This window comes from Azolla caroliniana, unplaced genomic scaffold (genome assembly GCF_043228905.1).
Source record: "Azolla caroliniana isolate FFs.n. ecotype wild unplaced genomic scaffold, voAzoCaro1.0.p SCAF_15, whole genome shotgun sequence".
Classification (NCBI taxonomy): Eukaryota; Viridiplantae; Streptophyta; class Polypodiopsida; order Salviniales; family Salviniaceae; genus Azolla; species Azolla caroliniana.
The window spans coordinates 13628588-13639206 of NW_028230450.1; the positions used below are offsets into that span (position 1 = coordinate 13628588).

At 40.7% G+C, this 10619-nt stretch overlaps 1 protein-coding gene across 1 annotated transcript; it reads right to left on the reverse strand.

Moving 5' to 3' along the window:
* Positions 1-884: 884 nt before the first annotated feature.
* Positions 885-10318, reverse strand: LOC147854712 (uncharacterized). Its single transcript, XM_087330980.1, has 5 exons — positions 8851-10318; positions 7440-7497; positions 7172-7268; positions 1730-1839; positions 885-896 (listed from the first exon to the last, which is right to left on the reverse strand). Exons 1-5 carry the CDS (start codon positions 10011-10013, stop codon positions 885-887), a joined length of 1440 nt encoding a protein of 479 aa, XP_087187106.1. The 5' UTR covers positions 10014-10318.
* Positions 10319-10619: the final 301 nt, after the last annotated feature.

Here is a 10619-nt window from a genome sequence, read left to right on the forward strand (position 1 = left end):
AGAAAGGTTTGGGTTTATCCCATAAAACAAAAGGGCAATGTATACTCTACTTTCAAAAAATGGCTTGCCTCGGTTGAGACTAAAAAGGGTATAAAGCTTAAGGCTTTATGTTCTAATAATGGAGGTGAGTATACCTCTCATGAGTTCAGAGATTTTTGTGAGTCTAGAGGCATATGTTAAAGAAAAACTTGGGCCAGAATTTTGACATGAAGGATTTGGGAGATGCAAAACATATTCTTGGTATGCGTATTACTCATGATAGGAGTAAGTGATGCATTTACTTCTCTCAGGTTGAGTACATATTGAAAGTGCTCAAGAGATTTAATATGGAGAATGCAAAGTTGTTGAGCACTCCATTGCCTACAGATGTAAAACTGAGCACATGTGATTGCCCCACATCTTATGAGGACAAGGAATTCATGTCCAAGGTTCCCTATCAATCCGCAGTTGGGAGCCTTATGTACACCATGGTGGCTACTATACCAGAACCGTAAGTCGATTCATGGTATCCGTAAGTCGATTCATGTCAAATCCTGGTAAGAAACACTGGGATGAATTCAAGTTGATACTAAGATATCTCGGTGGCACTAAGGATAAGTGCCTTTGTTTAGGCAAAGGAGATGCATCTATCATTGGATACACAGATTCAGATTATGTCGGATGCACTGACAGTAGGAAATCTACTTCAGGGTACATCTTTCAGATTATGGGAGGTGTTATTGCTTGGAGATCTCATCTTCAAGATTGTGTCGCATTGTCAACAACAGAGGCTAAGTATGTTGCATCCAGTGAGGCATGTAAGGAAGCAATTTGGCTTTCTCGATTAGCTAGTGACATGGGTATACCACAACATGTACCCAAACTATTTTGTGATAGTTAGAGTGTCATTGCTTTGGCTAAGAATCCAGTATATCATGCAAAGACCAAACATATTGGAGTGCTTTGACTAAGGCCTTACCACAAGATGCGTTGGAGCATTGTTGTTACTTGATGGGAATTACTTAATGCCTTATGTTACACACTTGTCATGTACATTGTGTAACATGCCCATCATGTGGGAGATATAGGTCTAGGTCTTGTACAGGTCAACCTTTCATTATTTGTACTCCTAGTTTAGGCCTTTTAGTGGGAGATTGTTATACATCTACCCCCGATACATGCTAAGTGTGAAAAGGCCAAAATTGGTCTTCCACTTAGTAGTGTGGTGAGAGAGAGAGAGAGAGAGAGAGAGAGAGAGAGTTAGTGAGTGTGAGCGAGTGAGTGAGTGTTTGCTTCCTCTCTGTGGCTTTTTCCCCCCCTTTTCTCTGTTGCAGAGATTCACCCCCTTTCCATCTCTATTGTAACCTCCACCCTGTTGTATTGAGAGTTGCCTATTGAACCCCTTTGTTGCTCACCCCCCTATTCCTCCATATTACAACTAAGAAGGAGCACCACTCCTTCATCCTTTACTGTCCTTGTATTACGATCAAGAGCAGAACATACCAATTGTCTCTTTATTTTCTGCTCTATTGACTGACAACTCTTCGTGGATGGGATCGACTGGACGGAGGAAATGAGCTTATAGGAGCTATTGGCAGCGCGGATCCGACAACTTGAGCGAAGACCAGAAGAAATCAGGCAAGTGACGACGAGAGTGGAGGAGGCGCGGAGGAAGAACAAGGGTCGGTTCAATCAAACACACCGGCTTCGGCCGAAGAAGATCGAGGAAGGCGACTGGGTGTTGGTCTACAACAACAGCCTCAAAACTAGCACTAGTCGACCCGAAAATTTCTGAGATGGTGGTTTGGACCTTACATGGTGACGAGCGTGAACGACAATGCAACGTACCACCAGGCGGAGCTCGACAGAAGAATGATCACGATACCAGTTGTAGGGAAACGGATCAAGGCCTTCAAGAAACGGCATGAAGCGGAATCAGATCCGAAGATCGAAGACAAAAGCGCCGACGAGGGCGAGGAGTCAAATGAGAACCGGACCGGTGGAGGACAAGGAAAGGACGAGTAAAGGTCGAGCCGGAATCTCCACTGATGCACTACTTGGCACATGCCGGAGGATGTGCGGTTTGGTGGAAGTGGATGTGGTGAAGAATTCCATCCATATGAAGAAAGAGGTGTGGATAGGTGTGTGAACGAGAGTGTGAAAGTAGGCACAGAACACATGGATTGGAGTACAAGAAATGTAAATATGTGTTAAATATTTAAAGTGCTAGGTAGAGTAGTTAATGGGTACTTTATGACCCACATGTATAGAGAATAAGAATAAGTTTACATGGAGAGAAGTGAGGGCAATCTCTGACTGAAAGGGTTGTCATTTACTTGCGATGCAACGGCCTCCCCTTTTTGCTATAAAGGGGGAGGTTTGAGACTATTTTGGGGATCCAATGATTGGAGAACGAAGTGATGACGGTTTGAGTGACGAGCTCTGTTGTTCCCTTTGTTTCTGTTCTGTGTGGTTTACGGAAGAAGGTGGAGGCCTCTACTCGTGTAGGAAGCCCGTGTGCTCCCGACCAGAAGTCTATCATTATGCGTGTGTGTGAGTAGAGCACGCGGCTTTGTTGTTGGTCATGTCCGGTTGTAATCTTTCCTGCTTTTCTCTGTTGATCATTATTTTGTTGATTTTATCCTTGTGTTCAAGTGTTCCCTCATTGTCTCTGTTCGTCTCGGGTTCGTTGTGCATGAGCCCCTGTGCTCATCCGTTGAGATCCGGTCGTTGATCCAGAGTGGTATACGTCTCTGAGCCTGTGTACTCACCGTCCTACATCCGGGAATCAATCCGGATTGGCTACGCGTTCAGGACCCGATATGGCTAGGTTATCCAGAAACCGAATCGAACAACCTTCCTCTCTCACCGGATCCTTGGTCTGAGGCACCGGTGGTCCCGCCCCGTTTCACCACACACGCGATTAGAGATGGCTCTTCGACTCATTAGTGACCCCTTCCCTCATGTATGCATCAGTAGTTTGAGCTCTAAGTCTACCATCTTTCATGTGGACGCAATTAGAGAGACCATTGTTGGCGATGTTATCACGTCAACTCCGAAGCAAATCGATAATACCACATGACATTATTAGTCTAGTAGAGTTCACTTTGCCCCCGATGTTAGTAGAAGCACTTTTCCAACTTTTAGTTTTTATTCGTAGGATACATAATCAAACATAGTATTTGATATCTCGTCAAGCTCTTGGTATAGCATTGTAGTGAGTTGGCTGCTTGCAAACGACCAAGACATTAATAACTTACCTCCCCTTAAGTACAACCACGGAACTCATAAAACTTTAATCTCTCATGAGGACCGTAATAAAGTAATACGCCAAGAAATATGGCTAATTTACACTCGATATAAATGGACCCACGAGACCCACTCCCATCTAAAATGTTGTACTATAAGGAACACTTCATGCACTTCTCTAAGTTAGGTTTTATTACACCACCAAAATACCTAGATACATTCTTATCAAATGCACTAAGAGTTCCATTGAACAACATACAATATCATCTCACCAACTTGAGATTGAGAATGGTCGTACCAATAGAGTCCCTAGAGAGGAAAGGATATGTAGATTATGTCACACAAAGATAGAGGATGAGTATCACTTTACATGAAAGTGTCCAACTTACGCTGAGATAAGGAAGAAATACCAAGACATACTAGGACCCTCTCCCACCCTTTCCAAACTATTTGATACCTTGGATATAAAGAGACTAGGTAGGTATAACCATAATTATTCTAATATTCACCAACATGTAACTAATGAAACTTTTCAGGAACAAGGGGAGACGATGAATGTGGACACACCTATACCACTCAGCCTCTCCTTTGTTGAAGCAGAAAAGCAAAGAACAACCAAACACCCTCGGATGTCAGGCTTCAAAGCAATTGGTCATGGAGTAGAAACAATTAAGAAGATAAGGGAACATGAGCTACGCCGCCTAGAAGCTATGGTTGGGGTACCTTTTACATTGGGACCACGGGCCACATCCACATCGAAACCCTTTGACCTCTCGCTCCTTTTCGAGAGACTTGGATGGAAATGAAACTAGGCCTAGTATAAAGTCATTTCCTTTATAGAATATGTTACACCATAACATGTTTTTGTATAATACTAGAACTCTTTAGCTCATGTTCTATTTTATTTTATTTTATTTTTACTTTCGATGAATGGGTAAATGCTCCATTTTTGTTGTAAACCAATTGTCTCATGAGCCAAGTTTGTTCTTAGAAGACGTTAATATATCTTTCTTTCTTTCTATGTATACCTAATGGTGCATTGTTGTCCGGCTTAGCCAACTGTGTCTGGTGTGTACAAGCTTCCATAGATAAACTTTTACACTAATGTCAAGGTAATTGTCATTCTACAAGTTTATAGGACGTGAAGCCTATGTTGTACAATTAACAACTTAGTATCAAAAAGTCTTCTAACTCATATTGCCAAGAAGCTCCACCTTTTCATGTTGATGATCTTGTATAGCCTTATTTTTGCCATCTTGACTCTTCTTGCGTTTCAACTTAGACAACCACCAACAATTTGCACAAATGGAGGCTTCCTTGTTTCTTTCTTTGAAGTCATATACAACTATTACTACTTAGATAAAGTACTCCTAACGCTTCTCTAGTTGAGATTGATATTCAAGATGAATTTGAGGTTCAAGAGATGGTTTAGGATCTAGGTTCCTTCACCAATAATTATATTACTTTTTCAAATGGGAAAGATATTGTACAACTGATCACATATGGGAACCTACCAAGGATTTGACTTATGCAATAGGTAAGATTATTGACTAATTTTATCAACATTATCGTTGGGGTGTGAGGTGAATAATTTAATGATAGCATGAGTACTATATACATATGGCTCTCATCCACCTTGCATAATTATACCACTTGCAATGATCCGGAGAGGAGTATGTGTATCTAGGAGAATGTTCTAGAATCATGCCATGTCCAACAAGCCCAAAATATTAATGAACTCTTCAGTTTAGTAACAATTGTGGATCCCCTTTGTTGTACTTTCCCTATTATGTGGCACTCTTTGTTTTCGATTAACATAGTAAAATACAAGGAATTTAAGTTTGTGTAAAAGTATGTCCAATTTTATTCTAATTTATTACTATGTGTATTATGAATTCTCTTCTTTTATGAATATTTTGTCAAATGAAAATATTCAAATTTCCCCCCAAACAAAAAGTTGGGCAAATTTTAGACTTAATTTTGACCTATTTAAGATTTTTTTAATATTTCAAAATTATCATACCAAGGAGAAAGAGGTGTTGGAGTTGCTTGTGCAAGAAAATATCATTACTAACATGCCACAACTTGATTTGAGCATGCTCAAAACTGTGGAACTAAGATCTTTTCAAAGATGGATCGTATGATAAGGTTTTAATAATATCTTAGTAAAAGTTGTCATCTCTCAATGCAAATGTGTATAGTAACATGACATAAATTCTTCTCTACCCATTTTATAGTTGAGCAATTTCTCGCATAATTTCTAATCTACCCATTTTTTAGTTGAGCAATTCCCTAATGGTGTCTTGTTTATTGCCTACCCTCCAGACTCTCTCTCTCTCTCTAACTAACTAAAATGCCTCAAAAAGAGTCAAATTTCGTGTAACGTTAGGTTATAATGTGGAAAAGACAAGAAGGCATTAGAAGAGAATCCACCAGACAAACTCATCAATTTACTTTTGTTGTTCAACTTGAACCTTTGCAGTTGGCCGTCGAAACTCAATGTTGGGAAAAAGCATTGATAACTGGAGCATGAATAGTTTCAGAAACTTTTATGTGCATTTACAATACGAGATCGAAGGAGCTAAAGGCGGGTGAAAATTATTGTTATGTTAAAGTGTGATGTAATTGTTGCTATGTTGGATCACTTGCACACGAGGAGACCAAGGACGTAGAGTGGATGTAAGGAAAAACGATGATGAGCCTTCATGAGTTGGTAAAAGCTAAAATACCTAAAGGTATGAACAGAAGAAAATGACTACGAGGTAACTAAAAAGGCATGTCATTATGAAGTACATGACCTACTACTATTTGGAAATGAAGGTAGATCACCTTGAAATGAGTGATGATAATAATAATAAGTCATGAATGAGATGGATGTTCCAACTTTCGTTACTTACTGCAACGAAGATGACACTTAAGAAAAACAAAGTGAAGTGAAAACATCACTCTCCCTAACGGATGTGATAGCTATCATTGATAGTTAATTATGCCCCCACTCTCCAAAAGAAAACCAACCTTCATGATTGCTTCTAGGCTCCATTACTTCTTTGTTCACCTTATCACTTTCGATGAATTTAGATGACCCAACCAACCAACTAACTCATAATAGGTGATCATTGGTCATTACTTCTCTCTCTCTCTCTCTCTCTCTAAAGAAAAAAAAGAAAAAAAGAAAAAAAGAAAAAGGAGAGAGTATGGGTTCAAATCAATCTTAAAGGCATCATTTTCATTCTCAGTCTTAGCATTTAGAGAGAAAAGTATGACATACAAATGTTTCTGAAAACTAAATTTAAAATCCTTTCTAATGATTTAATATTATAGTTGGGAGTAATTACTACCATGCTTATGCGCCATATACGTTTGTTTACCAAATATCCTATGGTCGATTTAATCAAATAAATTAAAAACTCTTGTATGGACTTTGCTCGACATTCTTCAATCTCTCTATTCCATTGTCTCAAAAATCTAAATTCAAATGATAAACAATTTCTCTATCTAAATCGACTAGTATCAATGTACAAATAAGAATCTGCATTTACCTTACAACAATTGTCCAATAAATCCCAATGTTTTAGTTAGTCAAACAATACCTTATATGTTGGGGAAGGTTAAATTCTCAACCATAAGCGTAATCCCATTGAAAAAATCCGGAAAAAAAATACCTAGTGTACAATCTTTTTGTTTCTCTATCTCTGAAGAGCCTTCTTCTCTTTGCACACACATGTAACTTACAAAACATAATGGTACATAAGTATCGTGTAAATTTAGATTTTCTATGGTGGAAGAGAGAAGAGAAACAAATCAGTCACTTTCTATGATGATTCATTGATTAGGGAGTAGGGAAATGGTTTGTTTATTAAAAGTCATGATTCTCTAGTATTAGCAATAAATTTAACATCATCTGACTTTGTCGATTAAATTGGCTACGCATGTGGAAAAATACAAACAAATTTGGCTTCTTTGTTCTTCTCATCTATGGTCTCCTTTGGATAGGCGACACTAGAGTCTTTAGAGATGTTCATACGCTTTTTCTTCTCCCACTATAAGAAGATACCATTTTATATTATACATCAAGTCATGGGTCGATAACTATTCCTAGATGTCGCCCAGTCTCACAGTTACATCCTTGTTTGTTGTCATGATGGAGTTGGAGAAACCTTTAACATACTTCGAGTCATGACATCGTTCTCATGAATATTGCGTCCTTATACTCTTGAAATTCTAACATTTGTCGCTTGTTCTGTAATTGAAACTTCAAACATGACTATACTTTTTGACATATAATTTTAAACTATTATTATTTTGCACAATCCTAATTGTGCAAAATATGTGTATAGATGGATGTAGAGCGGCCTAAAACATCTATATTAAACTAGATAAGTAAACATTAAAAAGCTACATTGCATTATTTTCATAAAGTAAACATAGAGTACTAAAGTGTCTCCGTCCTTTTACGTTCTTAAGAGGTGTTATCCTACTAATCCAAGGAAGTACACATGCATAGGTTTTTATTGCTTTACCAGATTTTAGAACATGATTCACATGGGGTTCTACAAAAAGAATGAGAAGAACCATGCATTTTTAATTCTCTAAACAAGAAATTTGCCTTTTCTCTCTAGATAGTATAATGACATTCTTATTCTAATATATGCTTATAAGTAGTTCAACTAATGGGTGAATATTTTGTCTTATTCTGTACAAATGGAATGTTGACCTTATTACTTACGATAACCTTGGTCTAGAGATAGATAGATTTTACTATTGTGATGGCTAGAGGTCAAACATTGGCCATGGGATCAAAGTGAAAACATCTTAACATTGTATATTGGGAGGTGGCTAAATGTGTCAAATATGACCTATGAGACCAAAACCACAACAATTTCGTATAGGATACGATACATGGAGCAAACAACTCCTTTATACTCAAAGCAAACGGATATACCGGAGGAAGACGAGCATTCCATCAATAATAGGAAAAGTATAATCACTTATATGATGATAGGATCCTCGTGTCGCATGTGCTAATTCATACCATAAATACAATTAGCATTGTATTAATTTGTACAAGTAGACGAAGGAGTTCGTTCATTTGAAACTTTGGAATGAAATCGCAACAAGTAGACCGGCATGACGAAAGAAACAAGAAGAAGAAGAAGAAGAAAGAATGGAATCAATTAATTAAATGGCGTGTATCCGGTAGCATACATTTTTTGCATCATAAAGGGCGGCGAACACAAGTTTTAAAACCGCCCAAATTTAAACACAACTAAGTTAGTTGGCTAGCAAGAGACGGACTAATTGTTTTACAATGCCGGTAAGGGTAGGCGAATCCTCGCGGACTCGAGATGGCTCAAGATCGCTGGATCCAAAGAAGGAGAGACACAAGGTGTCATCCCCACACTGGAAGCAAACCAATATAACTTAGCTAGCTAGCGAACCGACTAGCTACTCACACTAGAATGGCATGCCAGGGGCCTCGAGATCGGTCGGGACCATGCCACAACTTCTTACTCCTCAAAGTTTAGCTGGTTACATGACTAACTGACTACTCGAGAGGATGTGGCGTTGCGGCGGAAAAGCTTGGAATCCCCCGAAACGCATAAAAACTAGCTACCAAAGGACTACTTTACAATGTCGTGGCCGAGCCTGAGCTCGAGGTCTACTAATTTACTAGGCGGATTGGCACCCGGACACTCGAATTTGTAGTTCATGTCCATCCCTAATCCGTGGTCTAATTTGAAGGGCTTCTTGGTGAGTCTCGGGCTATGGCTTCTTAAGATTTGGAGATCAATGGAGTCATGGGTAGTCTTAGTAGTAGCAGTAGTAGAAGTAGTAGAAGTAATAGTAGTAGTAGTAGGAGGAGTGATGATCAAAGGGTGATTGAATGATGTTCTGCTTGGCCGTGGGTGATTGTGGTTAGAAATCTTGGCAGGGAGATCGCGGATATGCTCGGTCGAATCCGAGGCCCTCGATGGCATTAGGTATTTGGTGGGCAATGGTTTAGCGGAGAAGAAGAAATCCGGGGAGAAAATGGTTGTTCCCTTGGACGGGTGTGGAGTCGGAGGGGTGGTCGTGGTAGTGGTCATTACGGACAAAGCATCGGGTGGCGGTGAGATGATAGAAGAATTGGGCGGGGGTGGCGAGGAGGATTGGCGGAGGCGAGCTCGGTCACGGCGGTGCACATTCATGTGTCCGCCGAGGGCTTGGGCAGATCGGAACTCGCGCCGGCAGAAGGTACAATGGTAGGAGCGCGGCGGCCACACGCCCGTGGCTAGGCCGGCCGCCGCATCCTCATCATTATCATCATTGGCCAGCATCCGCGCCCGCCCCATGTCCGCGCCCACGCTCCCCCATGTCTGGGACACGCCCAAATTTTGAATGGCATTCGACAAAGTGTTAGAATTGTGGGAATGATGTCCCGGAACCGCCGCCGCGCCTTGGTGATTCTGTTGTCGCTTGTTGTGATCATAACTGTAAACTTGAGGGTTTCTATTCATAGAGAAGAGATTGGTGATCGAGTTGTTGCGGATCGGTGGCATCGTCGTAATTGTGGTTAACGAGGAAGCGGTCGGTTGTTGTTGTTGCTTTCGGCCACGCCCGGCCATTGTCATCGCCAGTAGTTGGTGGTGCTGCCCACATAAGGGCACATTCACACCAGCAGCCCCATTGTCATCATCATCATCATCATCGCCACCATCATCATTATGAAAAGGGCTACTAGTTGTGGTGGTAGTGGTCATGCCATGAACTGCCATGTAGTTATAATAAGGCTTGTTGGCCGCCATACGAAGTGGTCAGGGGTGTGGTGCGGATGGCTCGGCACCGGATCGGCCTCTCAATTGCGCTTCATCTATCTATTTCTGCTATCATTTTAGGGGGCAATGACACATTCCCGAGCCGAGCTTCAAGTTATTTCGCTTCCTAGTCTCCGGTGGCCCTTACTCCTCCACATAGCTCGTCGTCCTTCGCACTCCTATAAATTTAAATCCGGGCCGAGAACCTAAGCACCTTAGCTAGCTTCTGCTTCAATAATAAACCGGTCAATCGATCGATCTCATCGAAATGGCTCACCCTCCCCCCTCCCCCCCCCCACACACACAAACACAAACACAAAACACATGCACAAGCACAAATTACAAGCACCTTAGCTAGCTTCTTCGAAATATATGAACTCGATGGGTCAAGAGAATTTAGGGTACACCCGAAAGCGTTGCTTCTAGCTTGTCGATCGATAGATCCACTGATCCATCAATAGATCGATCGATCTCTTTCTCTCTCTCTCTCTCACACACACACTCACACACACGCAAACACATGAAATGGGACTTCTATGATTGAACCATTTTGGTCTTAAAAGATGAATGAGTGAATTTGATGGGTTGGGTCCATTG

What these genes read in the sequence shown, in the direction of transcription:
- LOC147854712 (XM_087330980.1), bottom strand. Translation starts at nt 10,013, where the DNA reads ATGGCGGCCAACAAGCCTTATTATAACTACATGGCAGTTCATGGCATG. An exon ending in GGCCACGACATTGTAAAGTA is followed by an intron (nt 7,498 to 8,850) that starts GTCCTTTGGTAG and finishes TATGTCAAAAAG; the next exon opens with TATAGTCATGTTTGAAGTTT. An exon ending in CAAAGAAGCCAAATTTGTTT is followed by an intron (nt 1,840 to 7,171) that starts GTATTTTTCCAC and finishes TCTTCTGTCGAG; the next exon opens with CTCCGCCTGGTGGTACGTTG.